The sequence below is a fragment of the Schistocerca serialis genome, chromosome 1 (assembly GCF_023864345.2).
Source record: "Schistocerca serialis cubense isolate TAMUIC-IGC-003099 chromosome 1, iqSchSeri2.2, whole genome shotgun sequence".
NCBI lineage: Eukaryota > Metazoa > Arthropoda > Insecta > Orthoptera > Acrididae > Schistocerca > Schistocerca serialis.
The window spans coordinates 717,766,787-717,790,972 of NC_064638.1; the positions used below are offsets into that span (position 1 = coordinate 717,766,787).

The following is a 24,186-nucleotide window of genomic DNA, read 5'->3' on the forward strand; positions in this document are numbered from 1 at the left end:
ATAATTTTTGTGAAAAGCTTGTACAAAAAATGTATTTGTATGTAGTATTGTATAATTAGCTTACAAAAAATTTTCTTACATGATTTTCAAATGTCTGTTTGTTTAGGCAGTTGCATTTACAACCATACTTCTTGGCCACAATGCCTACATATTTTAGATGAATTTCACTTTTAGAAAAGCAAGTGTCTCTTTTATTCTCTACCTATTATTGTGGTGTCAGAATTTTGTTCACATGTTCATGCTTACACAGTCATGGTTGAGCAGTTGTAACGAAACTGTTCAATACATATCTTTCTCATCAAGTACTTGAAAACCCAATAAGCTATAACTTGCACCACAACTACAACTAAAAATTGTATACTTACTCTGATTTTAAGTAAATGTACATTGACATAGAATTAAGCTGATATAAAAGTAACGATATTCTGAGAAACATAATTATTTTTGTATTATGAATTTACTTCACAGTTTTGTCCATTTGTGAAGTCAACAATATGCAGATTTAGTATAATAATCACACTTATTGTTTTCCATAATTGTTCAAAAAGATAAAATCAATAGAAAACATTGTTTATTTTTATTTCACGAGATATTAATCAAACTGTAATTCTCTGCTCCATTATATTGATTATGCTGCAAATGTATCTTTGAAGTGAAACTATTACTCTCTCTGTTCTTCTTCACTTAGGATATATGTTACCTTTTCAGTGCAAGACACTTGGAAGTTAGCAGTTGTTGTCAAGAAGTGTGTTCATTTGTGAAATCTGATAAATATGGAATAAAATACCTTTGAAGAGAACATAATTACGTATTTGCTGTAAATACTAATGGGAAGAAGCCATGTCTTCAAGTACTCAAAGAAAATGATGAATCCAAGAATTTTATTATATTAGAGGGTACATGAAAAATCCGTTTATAAGCCTCCATTTTCACTTGAATCTGTTTAAAAAGTATAGCAGTGTTGCATCTAAATGTGGTGAACTACACACTGTCTGTCTAGCAACAGAAACGCCATTTTCAGAACTTCAAACCTTTGGAATAACTACATTTAACAGCATTTCAAATGCTTAAGTCTAAAAGTTGAAGCTCTGTACATAAGTCCACAAGTATATGGAGGAAAATAGTTGGCAACCAGTATTCAAGAAGACACATAATTCTTTAAGAATAGTGTACTGCACGAAATTTGAGTGTCAATGTGGATTCCCTTATTCAGATACTATGGTATGTGATGCAATTGCACAGAACGTTTCTGATGTTCGTATACGGGAACAGATTTTGAAACTAGTCAATCCCTCCCTTCAACAAGTGATGGACATATTGGATCGGCAGAACACACTTGACTTTGCTCAGGAATCATTTGAAACTTCGCCACCCGTGTGTCAGGTTAACCGGCCCGCCGGGCGAGCTGCACGGAACAGTAAACAGTCCTCGCGCCCAGCCGCGCTGCTGCCGCCAGACTCTCAGCCACGTGTACCGCACCGGCAAGCAACTGCAGTGCTCCAATCATGCCCGCGGTGTGCTACTAGACATTCGCGTGAGAATTGCCTCTCACGCCAAGCTATTTGCTTTTACTGTAATAAAAAAGGACATATTCAAAGTGTTTGCCAGAAAAAGCTCAGATTGGAAGCTCAAAACCATTCCAGGCCCTTTGCTGTGTGCCGGAATCGGTATCGAACCAAGGATACTCAGGCTCGCGACACTTCGCCCATGGAAATTCATATAGTTCATGCCACTCCGCCCAGTGCCACTCTCTCTAACAGTGACTGTGTTCGTCCCACAAATAGTGTGCGTCAATGTCGTCAGCACTCCCGTCAAGTCGCAAGTGATTTTGTACCAGTGTCAGTTCACGTTGCACGAGACAGTCACTCTTGTCGTCAGCAGGACAATAAACTTTTTGTGGAATTGGACATTAACGGCAAAGTGATACCATTCCAGCTCGATACCGGGGCTGCAGTTTCACTGATCAATCAAGACACTTACAAACTGCTGGGCACACCTCCGTTGCATGCCGCAACTGTTAAGTTAACTAGCTATTCGGCTCACAAGATCCCTGTGTTAGGACAGTGCAGCCTTCTTGCAACATACAAGGGACAAACAAAACTTGTGTAATTTTCCATCCTTCGTTCTTCTGCTGCAGTGAACTTGTTTGGTTTCGATTTATTTCAGTTGTTTAACTTGTCTATAGTAAATCAGGTCCTATCAGTGAACCAGACTGTGCCTTCCGACAGTGTTTCTCGACTATGGGAAGAATTTGCAGACTTTTTGCACCGGGCCTCAGTTGTGCTAAGAACTATAAAGCACATTTGGAACTGAAAGTTAACACGCAACCGAAATTTTTCAGAGCGCGCAATGTTCCCCACGCATTGCGTGATGAGGTCGCAAAAACATTACATGATTTGGAATCACAAGGTGTAATTGAGCGTGTGCAGGCTTCTCTCTGGGCATCACCCTTAGTAATTTTGCCAAAACCTTCTGGAAAATTGAGACTTTGTGTGGACTTCAAGGCAACAGTGAATCCACAACTAGTGACTGCAACTTTTCCTTTACCCCACTCGGACGATCTTTTTGACAAACTGTGCCCGGGTAAATATTTTTCGAAGTTGGACCTAGCAGATGCGTACTTGCAAATACCGGTGGACGAAGAATCCCAGCGAGTTTTGGTGGTTAACACGCATCTTGGTTTGTATCGAAAAACGACTGCCATTAGGGTGTGCCTCCGCCCCTGCATTGTTTCAGCAATGTCTACAAACTGTTTGTGGGTCGGTCCCTACTGCAGCAAACTATCTGGACGATATTGTGATCTCCGGAAAGACGGAAGAAGAACATTTAGCCAATCTCAGAACATTATTTCAGGTCTTGCGACAAAATGGTCTTCGCTTGCGGAAGGACAAATGTGTGTTTTTTGCTCGTGACTTACCCTATCTGGGACATGTACTCAATGCCCAAGGCATACATCCCAGTCCGGAGCACCTCCGTGCCATACAAGACTTGCCTTTGCCGCAGAATTTGAAGCAGCTACAGAGTGTGCTGGGAAAAATACATTACTATAACAAATATGTTACACAGGCCTCTTCCATTTCAGCTCCGCTTCATCGCTTACACCGTAAAGGTGTTCCGTTCGTCTGGACGACGGAATGTGAACGCGCCTTTTGCCAGTTGAAATCGGCGTTGCTTTTCAATACTTGCCTTACGCCATTCGATCCCCGGAAGCCCCTTTTGTTGATGGTGGATGCATCGGATTTGGGGATCAGCGCTGTGCTTGAGCACAAAGATGGTTCGCACGATCACCCTATTGCATTTGCGCCCAAATTGCTCTCGTCTGCGCAACGAAATTATTCACAGATCGAGAAAGAAGCATTGGCTCTCGCATTTGGTGTTACAAAGATTCATGATTTCTTGTATGGTCTTCACTTTACCATCATCACAGACCACAAACCTTTGACATCACTTTTTCATCCGGCCAAGCCTGTACCTCCACATACAGTGCAGAAATTCATTCGCTGGTCTATTTTCCTCTCGCAGTACCACTACGATATCTTATATCGGTCCACTGCTAAGCATGGAAACGCCGATGCATTGTCTCGTTTGCCTGTTGCTGAGGATAGAGCATTCGATTCCTCCGAACTTGCTTGCATGTTCATTGATTCGGAAACCAATGACGTGGTCGAATCATTTCCAATTGATTTTCGTCGTGTAGCTACAGCCACAGCTGCCGACCCTGTCCTTGCTACCATTCTGCATTTTTTTGCTATGCAATGGCCCTTGTCAAAGTCATGGATCGGGGATCCATTGGTTCACCGATTTTTTGCTCACAAGGAGAGACTTTTTGTACGACGTGGTGTTTTGCTGTTGTATTCTGATAATGATCAGTCCAGGCTCGTGGCCCCATGTTCATTACAGTCCTCTGTCTTACAGCTTCTCCACCAAGGACATTGGGGTATAGTGAGAACGAAACAACTTGCTCGTCGGCACTGTACTCGGTTCAGAATCGATGCTGCGATTACGAATATATGCTCTTCTTGCATGGTGTGTGCCGAACAACAATCAGCACCATCGCGGAAATTCTTTGCATGGCCAAAATCCACTTCCCCTTGGCAACGCTTACACATCGATTTTGCTGGTCCATTCTGGAATGCTCGATGGTTGGTTGTGGTAGATTCATTCAGTAATTTTCCTTTTGTTGTCCGGATGTCTTCCACGACATCATCTGCCACCATCCAAGCTTTATCCGCTATCTTTTGCATTGAAGGTCTTCAACAGACTATTGTTTCCGACAATGGCCCACAATTCATGTCCGCAGAATTTCAGTTACTCTGCAAGGCCAATGGTATTCCACATCTGACGTCCGCGCCGTTTTCGCCACAGTCGAATGGTGCCACTGAACAATTGGTCAGGACTTTCAAGTCACAGATGTTGAAGTTCAAAGAGTCGCATTCTTGGGAGGACGCGTTATTGCTCTTTTTGTCCTTGTATCACTCTCAGCCTCAAGATGATCGCTCGCCGTCTGAGTTGCTTCACGGTCGCCCTCATCGCACCTTGATGTCTTTGCTACATCCGCCGCATCAGGTTCCTGTGCAGCAGCAGGCACCTGCTTTTGCCCCAGGTGACATTGTCTACTACCACAACTATCGAGATTCATGGCGTTGGCTCGAAGGGCGCACTCTTCGCTGCCTCGGCCGCGCGATGTATCTGGTTTTGGGGGCCTCTGGTGAGGTGCGTCGGCATCTCAATCAGCTGCACCTCTGTCGTCACACGGGATCTGCTGCTCCCCGTCTGCTTTCAGCGACGATGCCGTCCGGTCAGCACCCTGGGGACCCATCTACTGACTCGCCTCAGCCCCAAGGTGTTACTGATGCTGCCTTCCATTTTGTCCCGTGGCGACGCGCCGCCACCTGTTCTCCCGTCGGCGATGCTCGCAGTGGACGCATCGCTGCAACCGCCGGGCGCCTCCCTGGGTCACACGCCACCGATCGCTTCCCGTGACCAGTTGTCCTCCGCCATGGAACTCTTGCCCGCTCCGGACCATATGTCGTCTTCGTAGACTTTAAATCGGCCGCGGTCCGTTAGTATACGTCAGACCCGCGTGTCACAACTATGTGATTGTAGACCGAGCGCCGCCACACGGCAGGTCTAGAGAGACTTCCTAGCACTCGCCCCAGTTGTACAACCGACTTTGCTAGCGATGGTTCACTGACAAAATACGCTCTCATTTGCCGAGGCGATAGTTAGCATAGCCTTCAGCTACGTCATTTGCTATGACCTAGCAAGGCGCCATTACCAGTTACTATTGATACTGTAATCATGTACCATCAAGAACGATGCTCATCATTAATGGATTGAAGTTTAATTTCCTTGTCCTGTTCCAGACCTCACGCCAGCGTGCGTGAGCTAAGACGCGTGCCTTTTGGGTTTCTCTAGTACCCGGTGTTGGCTCTCCTGCCAACCCACAACAAACATGTTACTGAAGATATGTATTGCTGAATAGTGGGCACCTTTCTGAAACAAAATAAATGGCTTTAAATATTTGTAAAAGTTATTCTTATTTTTGGTATTGATTCTGTGAACTGAGCTGTTGATTTGAAAAAAAGATATGTTTTTAATGACAAATTTTATTAATTAATAAATATATTGGGAAGCAGTAGGTAGTATTCCATTCCACTATCTAGCAGTACAAAATGTCATCTTCTGCTGACCATGCTACCACAGTTTAGAAACTACATAACTAAGGAGGTAAAGCCTTGCTAGTTGGCACAAACAAATTAGCTTTCAGGACTGAAATAGTTTTCTAAAACCAGAAGCTGACAGGTGTGTGCCATAACTTGACAGTGGGTGCCAGCTACTGAATCTTAAAACTGTATTATAATGCCAGTAGCTGACAGTATGTATCTGGAGCAATGGTTGGTGCCCCGTAAAGGAACAGAATGGAATCAGTCAGAATATCAGAAAAATTCTGCAATGCATTTCAAATAACAGCATTCACATAGATCACTTAAAATGGGATGGATCGTCTGATTCCTATACTCTTTTTAGGACCATAAAATGTTGGAAGATTAATTAAAATTCTGTTACTTACACCAAATTTTACACAATTAGTGTTCATGTGTCTTGGAGGGTAAGCCATATCCAGATTCTTCTGTACATTGCATTTAAAATCATTTATAGGCATTGTCTGCACAGCTGCAATGGCCTCTTCTCTTTCTAGTAGCACTTTATATTCTTTCTTCATGGCAATTGCTTTCACTGAATAATTCAGATAACATTTTTTTCCAATTTTCTTTTTCTTATGCTAAAGACATTAACTGCACTTAAAGTAGAAACTTCCTTAATAGGAATGATTTACATCTCTGTGATATGTTTATTACTTTTTGTAGTGCCAGCAGAATCATTAGTTGTGGGTATCAATCCTTATCTGGCAATATCTATATTTTATAGTATTGTGGAGAGGAATGACTTTCAAGGGGAGGCCATGACATTGTGATCACTGATTTACGTCAAATTTTGTACACCTTTAGTAGGCCATCAAAACAATAAAATGTGCAATTAGTAAGGCACACTACTCTGGCAGTTCTGTGAAAATTACAAAAGGAGTCTTACACATCTATTATGTAAGTGATGTATCTGTGGGCAAGTGCTGGATGTTAGAGTTCATGATAGTCAACTAGTGGTGTTCAATGGAGTACGTATATGAGGCGATCCTTCAACTCCCACTCTAACTTTTATTTTCGTAGTACAAATGTAAATTCCTTGCTTTTAAAAAGATTTGCACCTACACTTCTTGGTACATTAGTTAGTTACGTCTCACCACTATACAGCTTAACTGCCAAATAGGCCCTTCTTCTGTGTCTGCTGCTGAAAGTGTTGAGGTGTGAAGTAGTCCCAGTTATCTTACCGGATTACATGTATAAGGGATTTCACAAATCATGACAGGCATACATTTTCAGGAAAACTCTATGCACTTCTTCATTTTCTTGTCAACAATTATAAATATTTTTGTTCTAATGATTAAATTTAATTGAAATAGTAAGTAGTCAAATAACATGAAATTCACTAAAACTTCATGCAAATGCATGTGGTTTTTAAAATTGTATTACCTCTCAAATGTCACATATATTACATAATATGATCCATGATGAAAAAATAAGGATTAAAAATTAAGTTTTAGTGGGAGTTGAAGCATCACCTAATACATATTTGTCTTATGTAGCTCAAACATTAACCACTTGACCAGCGTGAACTCGAAAACCCAGCACCTACGCATAGATGCATCAGTTATATAATAGATGTGTAAAACTTCTCTTGTTATTTTCTTGGAATTGCCAGAGTAGTACACCTTACTACTTGTGTGTTATGTTGTTTTAACGGCCTAGTGAAGTTGTACAAAGTTTGAAGTAAATCTGTGATCACAATATCGTGGCCTCCCCTTGTTAGAGTGAAAAAAATAAGTTTCTGCATCTTTAATATTATACTTCTGTATAATACTTATGTGCTCTTTGTTGGAGTCTGTGTCACCTATTTTCACATAGTTTTCAGGTAAATAGTTAAAACTATAGGCAGACATATCATAGTTTGTGATCTTTCTTACTGTGATTGTCTGGAAGGTTTACTTGTACACCAGCCCACTTTCATGTATTCCTATGACGACAGTAGACAAATTGTATAATATTGTTAAACACAGTACACTGTCTGTAAGTTTGTCTTTAGTTGTCATCATATAGAAGCAATTAGCACACAGTACAGCAGATCACATTGTAAATACTGTGTATTAGTTTAAAAGTCTTTTGTAACACATTCAGGACACTTTATAAAAGTGGTAAGACAGTTACCAATATCATTTTTCACTCCTGGGCTTGTTATTTGACATGTAAATTTGTTATATATCTTTAATCTATAATAGAGCTCATCCACATTAAACTGTCTATTCTGACTGTCTTATCATAGTTCACACTCTTATTGCTGTTTCTTTGGTTTTCTTTTTGCACACTGAAGCCATGATTCGATGTTAACTAGCCACATATGGCCAGCTTGTTAAAAATCTTAGCCAAATCTTGTACTATATTCAGTTCCATATGGTAACTGTCATCTACTCAGAGTGCTGCATTAACCTAGGCAGTTCATCCAATAGTACAGCTATTTTTAACATCAACAATTTGTGTTTTATACAGTATAGATATGGGCTTTTTATATTTCCTTGTAATGGTTTGCAATGCCTCTCTGCTGATTTTTTCCAATATGTGACTTGCTGTCATACTCCCACTCCTGTGTAGGAAAAATGGTAGTTCTGTCTTGGCGCTGTCTCACAAAGGTAAACTAGGAAAATTTACAAAATAGATAATTATTAAATGCACTGCTTATTTTTGCCTTTAACATTACAGACTGGCCTTTCTCTAATTGTTCTTGGCAGTCCACTTGATTACAGATTTTAATCTCCATAATGTTACCACAAAGAGTTCGCTCATGGATATAAGCACATTTAAATTTTTCTTGCTAAGTGGCATGCCATTTTTGGTGTAACTGATGTTACCAATAGCAGTAACAAGGTTGTCCAGGTTTACCAATAATAAACAAAAACCAAAGTGTTCATCAGTTGGCCTTGTCTTCTCCTGTAATAGCTGAGAGATATTTAGCACTTTGGAGGAAGTCATGTTGAGAATTTTCAATATGACAGAATACTGTTGCAATTGTCAATGATTGTTCCATATTCTAAAGAACTAGAATATCTTCTTGGTGTTGATCTTGGAAATGAGACAGTAGTAGGTAGTTGGGTGACTTTTACAGGTATGTAAAACTAGGTACCCAAAAGCACAGCATTCATTACCTATAAGGAGTGTTGACTAACTGCTCAGCAGGCTACTTTATAGCCACATGTGTTTTGTATTGTTATATAACAATTCAGACGTGGAAACAGCATTTGAGAGTTTGCAGTCATATTTTATGCATCAATTATAAGTTGCACAATAACTGTACTTTTCCAGTAACTGACTAATTCAGACTGCCTATTTGTTTAGGAGCTTGCCTGATTAGCATAGTATTTATGTCAACAGGTTTGGCACATAATCTAATTATGCCTAAAAATGAAATTTCAATTGCCTGCATAGCATATTACTTTTAGCCACATGTATTTTGTAGCAATTTACACATGGAAATGGCATTATGACATTTAATTTGAGAATCCAAAGTCATGTTTTATGTATCACACTAGGTGTCCACTTATTTTTGTGATTGAAAATACTGTAAGTTATATGAGAACATAATTTTTGTTCATGTTAAGAATGATGCAGTACAGTATTTGACATAAATATTTGTGAGTGACATAAAACAGGAAGAGAGCAACTCACTGTTAAGGCAGAATTTTAGGTGCTTTCATATTCTTTATGTTAGAAATATTTTATGTTGCACCCTTTACATATTTTGATAAATAATCTAATATTTGCAAACATGGCATAAAAATTCAGACTGTTTGAATATCTTTGATTATGGTAGCTACATACTGACTGGTTGTTTCATTTTAATGGCCAGTAAAATACTGTGATGTGATTGGGAAAGTGTATATACACAGACACACTCTCACACAATCACAGACATTATTTTAGCATTTATTAAAATGAAACAGTCAATCATATCACAGAATTTTTATGGCTGTTAAATAGAAACAGCCAATCAGCATGTACCCACCATGCTGAAAAGTATCAAAACAGTATAAATGTTTGTGCCATATTTGAAAATATTACGAAAAAGTATCAAAACAGTCTGAATGTTTGTGCCATGTTTGAAAATATTACATTTTTTATCGAAACATGTAAAGAGTGCAACTTACAGTATTTCCCAAATAAAACATACAAAAGAGGCACCTCAAATTCTGCCTTAACAATAAACTCTTTCTGAATTGTGAGTCACTCACAAATACATACCTCTCTCTCTCTCCCTCTCTCTCTGCGTGTGTGTGTGTGTGTGTGTGTGTGTGTGTGTGTGTGTGTGGGTGGGTGGGTGTGTGGGTGGATGGTGTGTGTGTGTGTGTGTGTGTGTGTGTGTGTGTGTGTGTGTGCATGTTTGTGCTTGTTTCCTGCTTATGTAACTATGTATCAGGTTTCTGCTAATGTGTCATCTGTCCATTGTAATATAGACAACATATACATGTGAAGTCATCACTTTGCACTTTTCAAGGTCGTTTAAGTACAAAATGTGACAGATAGTTGGTAGCCCTACTACATATCTTTATGATGTTTCTTAATTAAGTTTATGGCAAATATGTTTTTACATAGCTTGCAACCTAAAGAATCTGTATGCTTGTTCCATTTCAGATTGTTCTCTATTGTCACTCTGAAGAATTTCATCCAATTCATCTGCATCTATATCTACAGCTACATACACACTCTACAAGCCACTGTACCGCCCATGGTGGAGGGTGCCCTGTACCACTACTAGTCATTATCTTTTCTGTTCCATTCACAAGCAGATCAAGGGAAAAATGACTGCCTATGAGGCTTCAAGTGAGCTCTAATTTCTCCTTTCTTATCTTTGTGGGCCTTGCACAAAATGTACGTATCATTCTGCAAGCAGCTTCAAATGACAGTTCTCTAAATTTTCTCAATGAAATTCCTCAAAATAAACATTACCTTCCCTCCAGAGATTCCCATCTGAGTTCCTGAATCATCTCAATAATACTTGCGTGTTGTTCGAAACTACTGGTAACAAATCTAGCAGCCCGCCTCTGAATTGCTCCAATACCTTCATTCAGTTCAGCATGTTGTGGATCCCAGACACTTGAGCAGTATTCCAGAATGGATTGTATTAGTGTCCTGTATGCAGTCTTCTTTACAGATGAACAACACTTTCATAAAATTCTCCAAATTACCTGGAGTTGGCCATTCATCTTCCCTATTACAGTCTTTACATGGACATTTCATTTCATATCACTTTGCAGTGTTATGCCTAGGTATTTAATAAATGTGACTCTGTCAAACAATGCTGTATCTGAACATTGTGAGTGTGTTTTTCCTACTCATCTCCATTAACTTTGATTTTTCTACATTTAGAGCTAGCTGCCATTCATCAGACCAACTAGAAAAAATGTCTAAGTCATCTTGTATCATCCTGCTGTCAGTCAGTGATAACTCCTTCCTGTACACAACAGCATCATCAGCAAAAATCCATATACTGCTGCTCACCCTGTCCCCCCCACCCCCCGACAGTTTATGTGTATCAAAAATTCAAAAATAACAGTGGTCCCACCACACTTAATTGCAGCCCTCCTGATACCCTTGTCTCTGATGAACATTCACTGTTGAAGAGAACATACTGGGTTCTGTTACTTACGAACTCTTCAAGCCACTCACACATCTGGGAACCTATTCTATATGCTCGACCCTCATTAACAGTCTGCAATGTGGCATGGTATCAAACACTTCTAAAAAATTGAAGAATATGGACACTGTCTGTTACCCCATATCCACAATTCACATGATATCATGTCAGGAAAGGGCAAGCTCAGTTTCACATGAGTGATGCTCTCCCTTTTAACAATGTTGTTTTACATAAAGACTTAATGGAATTTGGTTTGATCAAGGAAGGTGGCCATTATACAGTAACAAACATTTTTAATTAGAGATTAACTGGTAGTCTACTACTCCTACTATTGTGATTTTTTTTAGTTAAGCTAATTGAAATCTATACATCTTAATTCAATCATATAATTGATAGTACTATATAGATTCTTTTAGTTTATGTTCTTTACATAAGATACCATAAGAATTATTCTAGATACTTTAGTATGTATGTATGGCATATCTATGTTTACAATATGAATTATGATAGGTTGCTGCTCACCACAGACAGGTGGTGTTGAAAAGTGAACAGGCACATTTAAAAATAGATTGTTGGATAAGCCACTTTCAAATGTACCTATTTACTTCTCAAAACCTCCCCTACATGCTGAGTAACAATCTGTCATAATTCATATTATTTTCCATCATGGATTTTCCATTCATTAATTAATTATATAGCATCCACATTTGTGATAACTAAGATATAAACACGAACATGAAATGAAAAGCATGGCCTGTGATGCATAAATTACCAGACTTTATTTATCCAATATTTGAAAATGAGAGCACTTAGCAACTTACAAGAAACTTTGCATGTAATTTCAGACCTTTAGAAAAGTTTTTTATGCTGGAAACTGCTGGAAAATGATGAAAGGAAAAATGTTTATCGCTTACTACTTTCCTGCTGTTCATGCAGTAAATATACTGCATAAGGCATGAAATTATGATAATTACTTCTTTACTCCTAACTGTATTTGTGACATATTTCACTGACAGTATTCACATATACCACTAAATACAATCATTGTACAACACATAGATCAGGAGATATGATGTCATATAGAATGAAATGTGTGAAAAATTGCTACATCATGCACCATGTTTTTTAATTTATTACTTCTTTGCTACTAACTGTATTCACAATAAATTTTGCAGACAGTATCCACATATGGCACTGCATGTACCCCTGTAATAATCACTGTATGACACACAGTTCAGGAGATATGACATTGTAAACAGGGAGATGTGTGAAAAACTGCCACATCATGCATGACACCTAAATTTATACTTAGTTGCCACAACTCCATTTGCAACACAATTTGTTATACAGCATCCACATTAACTGCTGAATGTGCCTAAATATTGTATCGTAGTTCAAGAGATATGATGTCATGAACAATAAGCGGAAGCCCAAATGCTGTCTGGTATGGGCATGGACATACAACTATAATTAAATACATGAGCAATGACAGGTTTCTCCACTAGTGTTCATTAAATCTAAGCATGCTAATTCTTGTATAAAACATATGTTGTCCCAAGAAGTCCTAAATCAACACTGATCTGTTCATTACAAGTCTCTGAAATGAATGGGATATTTAATCTAATATAATGTAGCCATATGTAGGAATTTAATTTATTACTTACACTTCCTGTACTGGCAAGTTGAGTGTGATGCTGCCCTGAGTAGAATCACCATATTTGAGGTATCCAAGAAATCCAATTGTTGTGTAAATCACACAAAGTAAAGTCATCGCCTGAGTGAGAACACCACAAAACCCAATAAAATCCCTAGGGGTCTTCATACCGTTCTCAAGTGGCATTACCTGTGTAGAAACAAGTTACATTGGCTCTTAGTCATCTGGCACAGTCACATTCCAGAGTTTTCCCTTTTTTTGTTTATATGGCTTTATATTAGTTTTTGATCTTCCTAAATGTTTATCACCTGTTCATATTTTTTGGCCTTCTCAATGTGCCAGTGATTTCTATTATCATTATTTCAGACAAAAATGTTCAGAAACTGTGTAAAGTACAAACCCAGTAACATGTCGAGTAATTGTAAAAAAGAAATATGTAGTATTACATACTCAGACAAGATTAGATAAGTAATTAATCCAAAATCAGCATGCTAAAAATCGCAGTTGGTACCAAACTACCATCTTTTATATCAAACCATAGTACAAAAAAGTTACAGAATTCTCACTTTATTACTTGACCCTACTCTCTACTTCAACAGACATATCATACATGTCTTACAGGAAAAATAATTGAATAGTATTAATTTTGGTGATTTTCACATCATAATTATGGAAATAATGTCATTGGAGTGTGATGCCACTTAGTGGCATATCAAGCTCTGTGACTTCAAGAAAGCAAACCACCCAAGTGTTTCTAAATGCCATCCAAACCTTGACAGGTATATTATATTATTTCAGAACTAGTAAAAAGAAAGTGGTGAGTAGCGCGGTGGATGGGTAGAGGGTGGGGGAGGGGTGGGGTTGGAGAGTGTCACGTTTACTTTATGGTGATAGTACTGACTGAAGAATATCTAATTTTGTTGACATTCAGCATTTGTTTATTTCCTTATCAGTAAAGTTCTCAAGAAGAGTTCAAGCATATAGTGCTCCATTAAATGGCAACTTATTTTAGATCAAACTTTGTTGAGTGCTTTCAGTGTAAAAGAAATGAAAACTGTTTTTTTTACCATGGTGGTCAAATGTTAATGATGACAAATACCAATCATTTTTTTAAAATAATCAAAGATGAACATTATTAAAGAAATCCATAAATAATGTATGGCTCAGGAGGTATGGGAAGAAATCATGAAAAGAATAATAGGAAGGAATTTAGTAATCAGCCCTATGGGCTAGAAATCAGACTCCTTTTCATATATATTCCTAAATCACAAGAAATATTTTTCCTCTAAACTATATGATGAATTAATCAAAATAAAGTATGGAGGGAAAGAAAAACAAGACAGGATAGTACAATATAAAAATAATAAAATAGTATAGTATAACAATAATAAAATAAATGCAGATGTATTAGACTTAGTCTGTCAGTTCTTCAAAACTGCATTTATTATATTTTTGAACATTTTTGTAAAATCTTTATTGCAAACCATACAACTGTCTCCAATATTGCTAAGAAGATGTCAACAAGATTCTTTATATGAAAAGGTTTATTAACAAAAGTGCTCCTAAATCCAAAGTCTCTTTTACTTCCTTGTGTAACACCGAAATGAAAATCACAATAAAAATTGGAAAGATATTTTCAGCAATTAACTGCAATTTGTAAACATTATTAGGAATGGAGAAAGTGTTCTTTATGCAATGTGTTAAAATTTTAAAAAGTTTTTACAAAAATCTTACAATGCCTTTCTCCACTAAAGCCCAGCCTTCACTGCCCATGTCTGCAGTTGGTAAGATGGCTTTGATGCTGCATATACAGAGTCTAGATCATCTGCAAAGGCTAGACAGTTAATTGTAATGTTCATATTCTTGTAGTTTAGCATCGTACCATTCTCTACCCCTGAATTGTTAATTTCTTTCTGTCACTCTCAGACAATCTTTTCTAAAATACAGTTGTCTCACTCCTGTCCTAATTTCAAAGGTATCAGACATCTCTTCTCTGAACTTCACTTCGTAGGTGGTATTGGATAAGGTTTGCTTGATAAACATTTCTCTTGTCATCTAATGCAAACTCACTAAATATTTGAAATAGCGCCAGTTGAATCACACACCTTCCTAAAATTCATGAAGATCATCACAAATTCCCAGTTCTTAAGTTTCAGATATGACAGGATAGAAATGAAATTCGTAATCTGCTCAGAACATGATCGTCCCTTCCTGAAACACTTTCCTCCGTTCTGGATCAATTTGTCATTCTGCCCTATTCTATAGAGAGGATCTCATTAGTTGTTAGTGCGAGAAATGCTATGATAGTTCTTCAGATGTGTTCTGTCCCTTTTCTTGTGTAGTGGATGAATTACAGCAGAAGTCCATCCCTATGGAAATACTTCATTTTCCCAAATCTCTTGAATAATTACAACAATTTCATCAATTGGCTTACCCCTGTGCTCTTTTTAATTTCATCCTTTGTGGATGGAAATAAATCTAGGTGAACTTTTGTATTACCAAACGGGAAAGCGCTGGTAGATAGGCACAATAAAAAAAAACACATAAAAACACACACACAAATTTCAAGCTTTCGCAACCCACAGTTGCTTCATCAGGAAAGAGGGAAGGAGAGGGAAAGATGAAAGGATGTGGGTTTTAAGGGAGAGGGTAAGGAGTCATTCCAATTTTTTATTGTGCCTATCTACCAGCGCTTTCCCATTTGGTAAGTCATGGAATCTTTGTTTTTAATATATTTTTCCCATGTGGAATGTTTCATTCTATTTTATATATGTATATATAATAGAGGGAAACATTCCATGTGGAAAAAATATATCTAAAAATACAGATGATGTGACTTACCGAACGAAAGTGCTGGCAGGTTGATAGACACACAAACAAACACAAACATACACACGAAATTCAAGCTTTCACAACAAACTGTTGCCTCATCAGGAAAGAGGGAAGGAGACGAAAAGATGAAAGGATGTGGGTTTTAAGGGAGAGGGTAAGGAGTCATTCCAATCCCGGGAGCAGAAAGACATACCTTAGGGGGAAAAAAGGACAGGTATACACTCCCACACACACACATATCCATCCGCACATACACAGACACAAGCCAAAGTGGGAAAGCGCTGGTAGATAGGCACAATAAAACATTGGAATGACTCCTTACCCTCCCCCTTAAAACCCACATCCTTTCATCTTGTGTCTGTGTATGTGCAGATGGATATGTGTGTGTGTGTGCGAGTGTATACCTGTCCTTTTTTCCCCCTAAGGTAAGTCTTTCCGCTCCCGGGATTGGAATGACTCTTTACCCTCTCCCTTAAAACCCACATCCTTTCGACTTTCCCTCTGCTTCCCTCTTTCCTGATGAGGCAACAGTTTGTTGTGAAAGCTTGAATTTCATGTGTATGTTTGTGTTTGTTTGTGTGTCTATCAACCTGTCAGCACTTTCGTTCGGTAAGTCACATTATATATATAGACACACACACAGGGCTATTACAAATGATTGAAGCAATTTCATAAATTCACTGTAGCTCCATTCATTGACATATGGTCACAACACACTACAGAGATGTAGAAAAACTCATAAAGTTTTGTTCGCCTGAAGCCGCACTTCAGGTTTCTGCCACCAGAGCGCTCGAGAGCACAGTGAGACAAAATGGCGACAGGAGCCGAGAAAGCATATGTCCTGCTTGAAATGCACTCACATCAGTCAGTCATAACAGTGCAATGACACTTCAGGACGAAGTTCAACAAAGATCCACCAACTGCTAACTCCATTCGGCGATGGTATGCGGAGTTTAAAGCTTCTGGATGCCTCTGTAAGGGGAAATCAATGGGTTGGCCTGCAGTGAGCAAAGAAATGGTTGAATGTGTGCGGGCAAGTTTCACGTGTAGCCCGCGGAAGTCGACGAATAAAGCAAGCAGGGAGCTAAACATACCACAGCTGACGGTTTGGAAAATCTTACGGAAAAGGCTAAAGCAGAAGCCTTGCCGTTTACAATTGCTACAAGCCCTGACACCCGATGACAAAGTGAAATGCTTTGAATTTTCGGCGCGGTTGCAACAGCTCATGGAAGAGGATGCGTTCAGTGCGAAACTTGTTTTCAGTGATGAAGCAACATTTTTTCTTAATGGTGAAGTGAACAGACACAATGTGCGAATCTGGGTGGTAGAGAATCCTCACGCATTCGTGCAGCAAATTCGCAATTCACCAAAAGTTAACGTGTTTTGTGCAATCTCACAGTTTAATGTTTACAGCCCCTTTTTCTTCTGCCAAAAAACGTTACAGGACACGTGTATCTGGACATGCTGGAAAATTGGCTCATGCCACAACTGGAGACCAACAGGGCCGACTTCATCTTTCAACAGGATGATGCTCCACCGCACTTCCATCATGATGTTCGGTATTTCTTAAACAGGAGATTGGAAAACCGATGGATCAGTCGTGGTGGAGATAATGATCAGCAATTCATGTCATGGCCTTCACGCTCTTCCGACTTAACCCCATGTGATTTCTTTCTGTGGGGTTATGTGAAAGATTCAGTGTTTAAACCTCCTCTACCAATAAATGTGCCAGAACTGTGAGCTCGCATCAACAATGCTTTCAAACTCATTGATGGGGACATGCTGCGCCAAGTGTGGGAGGAACTTGATTATTGGCTTGATGTCTGCCGAATCACTAAATGGGCACATATCGAACATTTGTGAATGCCTAAAAAAAGTTTTTGAGCTTTTGTATGTGTGTGCAAAGCATTGTGAAAATATCTCAAATAATAAAGTTATTGTAGAGCTGTGAAATCGCTTCAATCATTTGTAATAACCCTGTATAAAAAAAAGATGATGTGACTTACCAAACGAAAGAGCTGGCAGGTCGGTAGACACACAAACATACACACAAAATTCAAGCTTTAGCAACCAACGGTTACTTCATCAGGAAAGAAGGAAGGAGAGGGAAAGACGAAAGGATGTGGGTTTTAAGGGAGAGGGTAAATAGTCATTCCAATCCCGGGAGCGGAAAGACTTACCTTAGGGGGAAAAAAGGATAGGTATACACTCGCACACACACACATATCCATCCGCACATACACAGACACAAGCAGACATTTGTAAAGGTAAAGACTTTTGAAAATGTGGAATGTTTCCCTCTATTATACATATATATATATGAGGGAAACATTCCACGTGGGAAAAATATATCTAAAAACAAAGATGATGTGACTTACCAAAGAAAGTGCTGGCAGGTCGATAGACACACAAACAAACACAAACATACACACAAAATTCAAGCTTTAGCAACCAACGGTTACTTCATCAGGAAAGAAGGAAGGAGAGGGAAAGACGAAAGGATGTGGGTTTTAAGGGAGAGGGTAAATAGTCATTCCAATCCCGGGAGCGGAAAGACTTACCTTAGGGGGAAAAAAGGACAGGTATACACTCACTCACACACACACACACACACACACACACACACACACACACACACACACACACACACACATCCATCCGCACATACACAGACACAAGCAGACATTTGTAAAGGCAAAAAGTTTGAGCAGAGATGTCAGTCGAGGCGGAAGTACAGAGGCAAAGATGTTGTTGAAAGACAGGTGAGGTATGAGCGGCAGCAAATTGAAATTAGAATTTAGCGGAGATTGAGGCTTGGCGGATAACGAGAAGAGAGGATATACTGAAGGGCATGGGCATGTTCCCATCTCCGGAGTTCTGACAGGTTGGTGTTAGTGGGAAGTAACACTGTGCCAAGATGTGCTGGCCGTGTACCAAGGCATGTTTAGCCACAGGGTGATCCTCATTACCAACAAACACTGTCTGCCTGTGTCCATTCATGCGAATGGACAGTTTGTTGCTGGTCATTCCCACATAGAAAGCTTCACAGTGTAGGCAGGTCAGTTGGTAAATCACGTGGGTGCTTTCACACGTGGCTCTGCCTTTGATCGTGTACACCTTCCGGGTTACAGGACAGGAGTAGGTGATGGTGGGAGGATGCATGGGACAGGTTTTACACCCGGGCGGTTACAAGGGTAGGAGCCAGAGGGTAGGGAAGGTGGTTTGGGGATTTCATAGGGATGAAGGTTAGGTGGACGGCGGAAAGACACTCTTGGTGGAGTGGGGAGAATTTCATGAAGGATGGATCTCATTTCATGGCAGGATTTGAGGAAGTCATATCCCTGCTAGAGAGCCACATTCAGAGTCTGATCCAATCCCGAAAAGTATCCTGTCACAAGTGGGGCACTATTGGGGTTCTTCTGTGGGAGGTTCTGGGTTTGAGGAGATGAGGAAGTGGCTCTGGTTATTTGCTTCTGTACCAGGTCGGGAGGGAAGTTGCGGGATGCGAAAGCTGTTTTCAGGTTGTTGGTGTAATGGTTCAGGGATTCCGGACTGGAGCAGATTCGTTTGCCACGAAGACCTAGGCTGTAGGGAAGGGACTGATTGATGTGGAATGGGTGGCAGCTGTCATAATGGAGGTACTGTTGCTTGTTGGTGGGTTTTATGTGGACGGACGTGTGAAGCTGGCCATTGGACAGGTGGAGGTCAACATCAAGGAAAGTGGCATGGGATTTGGAGTAGGACCAGGTGAATCTGATGGAACCAAAGGAATTGAACCAAAGGAATTGAAGTTGGAGAGGAAATTCCGGAGTTCTTCTTCACTGTGAGTCCAGATCATGAAAATGTCATCAATAAATCTGTACCAAACTTTGGGTTGGCAGGCCTGGGTAACCAAGAACGCTTCCTCTAAGCGACCCATGAATAGGTTGGCGTACGAGGGGGCCATCCTGGTACCCATGGCTGTTCCCTTTAATTGTTGGTATGTCTGGCCTTCGAAAGTGAAGAAGTTGTGGGTCAGGACGAAGCTGGCTAAGGTAATGAGGAAAGAGGTTTTAGGTAGGGTGGCAGGTGATCGGCGTGAAAGGAAGTGCTCCATCACAGTGAGGCCCTGGATGTGCGGAATATTTGTGTATAAGGAAGTGGCATCAATGGTTACAAGGATGGTTTCCAGGAGTAACAGATTGGATAAGGATTCCAGGCGTTCGAGAAAGTGGTTGGTGTCTTTGATGAAGGAAGGGAGACTGCATGTAATGAGTTGAAGGTGTTGATCTACGTAGGCAGAGATACGTTCTGTGGGGGCTTGGTAACCAGCTACAATGGGACGGCCGGGATGATTGGGTTTGTGAATTTTAGGAAGAAGGTAGAAGGTAGGGGTGCGAGGTGTTGGTGGGGTCAGGAGGTTGATGGAGTCAGGTGAAAGGTTTTGTAGGGGGCCTAAGGTTCTGATGATTCCTTGAAGCTTCACCTGGACATCAGGAATGGGATTACCTTGGCAAACTTTGTAAGTAGTGTTGTCTGAAAGCTGACGCAGTCCCTCAGCTATATACTCCCGACGATCAAGTACCACAGTCGTGGAACCCTTGTCCGCCGGAAGAATGGCGATGAATCGGTCAGCCTTCAGATCACGGGTTTGCCTGGGCTTCAACAGTGGTGACGTTGGGAATAGGATTAAGGTTTTTTAAGAAGGACTGAGAGGCAAGGCTGGAAGTCAGAAATTCCTGGAAAGTTTGGAGAGGGTGATTTTGAGGAAGAGGAGGTGGGTCCTGCTGTGACGGAGGACGGAACTGTTCCACGCAGGGTTCAATTTGGATAGTGTCTTGGGGAGTTGGATCATTAGGAGCAGGATTAGGATCATTTTTCTTCGTGGCAAAGTGATATTTCCAGCAGAGAGTACGGGTGTAGGACAGTAAATCTTTGACAAGGGCTGTTTGGTTGAATCTGGGAGTGGGGCTGAAGGTGAGGCCTTTGGATAGGACAGAGGTTTCGGATTGGGAGAGAGGTTTGGAGGAAAGGTTAACTACTGAATTAGGGTGTTGTGGTTCCAGATTGTGTTGATTGGAATTTTGAGGTTTTTGGGGGGGAGTGGAGCTGGAAGTGGGAGATTGAGTAGATGGGAGAGACTGGGTCTGTGTGCAATGAGAGGAGGTTTGCTGGAAAGGTTGTGAAGGGTGAGTGAGTTGCCTTTCCGGAGGTGGGAAACCAGGAGATTGGATAGTTTTTTGAGGTGGAGGGCGGCATGCTGTTCTAATTTGTGGTTGACCTGTAGGAGGATGCTCTGAACAGCCGGTGTGGATGTGGGAGAGGAAAGACTCAGGACTTTTATTAAGGATAGGAGTTGACGGGTGTGTTCATTGGCTGAGTTGATGTGTAGGTGAAGGATTAGGTGGGTGAGGGCAATGGATTGTTCGGTTTGGAACTGGTATAGGGACTGATGGAAAGAAGGGTTACAGCCAGAGATGGGAACTTTAAGTGTGAGGCCTTTGGGGGTAATGCCAAATGTCAGACAAGCTTGAGAAAATAAAATATGGGAGGGTAATCTGGTTAGGGCAAAGGCATGTTTGCGGAGGGGATGTAAATAAAACTTAATGGTGTCGTTGTGGGGATGGTGTGAGTGAGGGTGACATGGTATTAGAAGGTGGAAAGTGTAACATGAGGCTGAAATGGAAATGAAAATATATATATATATATATATATATATATATATATATATATATATATATATATATATATATATATATATGGGGAGAGATAAAGGTGAACTAGAAAGCAACTGGAGATCTGGTGTGAAAAAAGGCGAAAAAGTGTTGGTTATAGCTGGGCTTTTTGATCCTGTGGTGAACTTGGGTTGGTAGACAACAATGTGCACAAAGGTTAGGTGGTTGTGTTGCCGCCAAAACACGTTAAAGGGTGGAGGAATCGGGAAAATTTCGAAAAAACTGCGTGCAAATGTATTAAAAGGAGTGGTTTTGTGGTGGCAGATTGTGAAAATGAGGCTAACAATTTCTGACAAAGAAATAATGACGTTAAAACCTGTGGGAAGCGGCTAAAAAAGATCAGTGATGTGGGAAAAACAGAAATGGAAAAAAAGGCGAAAGTTATTAGAAATAGCCGAAATGGCTGTTTAATAGCTGAAAGGAACTGTTTGTGAACTAGAAACGGTGGATTTTATAGCAGCGGTAGTGTTGAAAGCGGAAAAAAAATTTTTTTGGTTGTGGTTTGGAAGTGGGTTACGTATTATTGAGTATATATAGGTGGGAAAAAATTGTATAGTAGATTACGGTAGAAAGGAGAAGGTGAATACAAAGTGAAACTAGTAGAAAAACACAGAGAGAAAAAATATATATATATGCATTATCTGTTTTATACATATGAGCACTGTGGGGTTTATAACCTCCTAGCTGCAACATGAGTGTATATATGGGCAAAACATGTTTTCCAAGGTCCCTGGTGAACAGGCTGTTGTGCACGACGGGCATGCTGTGTTGGAACATCCAGGGTTGCCAAAGCAACCTGCATTGCAGGCCAGCCTACATCTCAGGGACACAAAATGGTTTTCCAAGCCCCAACATGTAGGCGGCCTGAACGACTGGTATGTTGTGATGTACTATTGGCCTGCTTTATCAACTTGTTTTGCATGGTGGTTTGTATGTCAGTGGCAAATAAAAGAGTTTCATTCCCCTGATGTGTGGTCTACTCTGCATGACAGGCATGTTGTGGGAGCAGTATAAACTTACTTTATTGAACCATATTGCAGGGGCTACACATACTGATGTGCATGGCTGGGGCAGGGTGACATGGATAGAGGAGTGGACAGCTAGAGTGAGTGGGAGGATCAAATGGACAGAGAGAGGGGAGCAGGGCGAGATGCATGAGGTAAGTGGAAGGTGTAGAGGGGTAGTAGTCATCTGGAAAGGGAGAGGGGCAGATGGAGATGGAAAGAGAGAGGTGAAGAAGGATATGGTCAGAGGGAGGGGAGAGGAAGCTATGGTCAGAGAGAGGAGTGTTGGAAATGGACAAAGAGAGGAAAAGGAGGAGATGAAGAGATGATGACAGTGGGGAGGAGGAAATAAACAGACAGTGGAAAAAGAGATGGACACAGAGGGGGGAGAAGAAGGTGTCAGAATCTGAATCTGAATCAGAATCAAAATTTTATTGTCTCATGACAGACATACATAAATCATTGATTTAAAGTACAGCAGATTCGTCAATACAGATGATGTATCAAAGATACATACAATGTGTCAAACAAAGAACAAAAACCATCTCAATTTACAAAAATTATTACAAATTTGTTTCATTACTATACAAAGAAATTTTCATCAACATTTAAAAATTCAGTAAGTGAATAACAACATTTTTGCACTATGATGGTGAGTAGCCTTATCTTAAGTAGACCTAGATCCATACTGGGAAAGTTCTTCATTTTTAATATATTGTAAATTTTCACAGCCATGTAATGTGGAGTGTGGGAGTAGAGTTTTAGTGTATGAGATGGCAACACGAAATTATCTTTCTTTCTTGGGTCATACATATGTTGAAAATTGTTTTCTTAAATTATTCTGAATTGGCATGGATAAAAGCAAACAATTCATAAATGTAAATACATGGAATAGTTAAAATTTTTAAATCCATGAATAAAGGCTTGCTTAATATTACATATATTTCTAATAACAGCTATTTGAAATAATAATATTCTATTTACACTACTTGCTATATTCCATATCACAGTGGCTTCAAAATAGCTGTGGCAAATGACTTGACTAGTGTCAGTGTCACTTGTGTAGGACAACATTGTCATTGCAAGTGGTAGATTGTTTAGTTTGTTTGTCAAGTTGCTAATATGTGTGGCCGCTGTGGCTGAGCGGTTGTAGGTGCTTCAGTATGGAACTGCTATGGTTGCAGGTTCGAATCCTGCCTCGGGCATGGATGTGTGTGATGTCCTTAGGTTAGTTAGGTTTATGTATTTCAAGTCTAGGGGACTGATGACCTCACATGTTAAGTCCCATAGTGCTTAGAGCCATTTGAATTTAATATGTGAAGGCCAAGATAAATTTTCTTCTAAAACTATTCCCAGGAATTTAACAGATTCTGCTTCCAAAAGTTCCTGAATTACGTGGAGATTTGGAAGTCACTTGATTTTGAGTGTTTAGTTTTACACTGTGTGAGGTGGGTTTTTTCTAAGTTTAGTTTTAATCCACTGACATGAAACTAATGTTCTAAACTATTTAGGGTGTCAATGACTCTTTAGGGACACTTTCAGTGAGTAGAGGTGTGTCATCAACAAATAAATCTGAGTGCAATGCTGTACTTATGAGGTCTGTCTGAAAAGTATCCAACCTTTGATTTTCCCATGCAAAATAGGGACGATAGCATGACGCCACTGTACACAGTAAAGGAAG

The 24,186-nt window shown here is 39.9% G+C and overlaps 1 protein-coding gene across 1 annotated transcript in view; it reads right to left on the reverse strand.

The window, feature by feature from the left end:
* LOC126427097 (proton-coupled amino acid transporter-like protein pathetic) overlaps positions 1-24,186 on the reverse strand; it is a 161,725-nt gene that overhangs the window by 51,196 nt on the left and 86,343 nt on the right. The window contains exon 5 of the mRNA XM_050089341.1: positions 12,966-13,144. Coding sequence (XP_049945298.1) covers positions 12,966-13,144 — 179 coding nt within the window. The remainder of the gene's footprint in view (positions 1-12,965; positions 13,145-24,186) is intronic.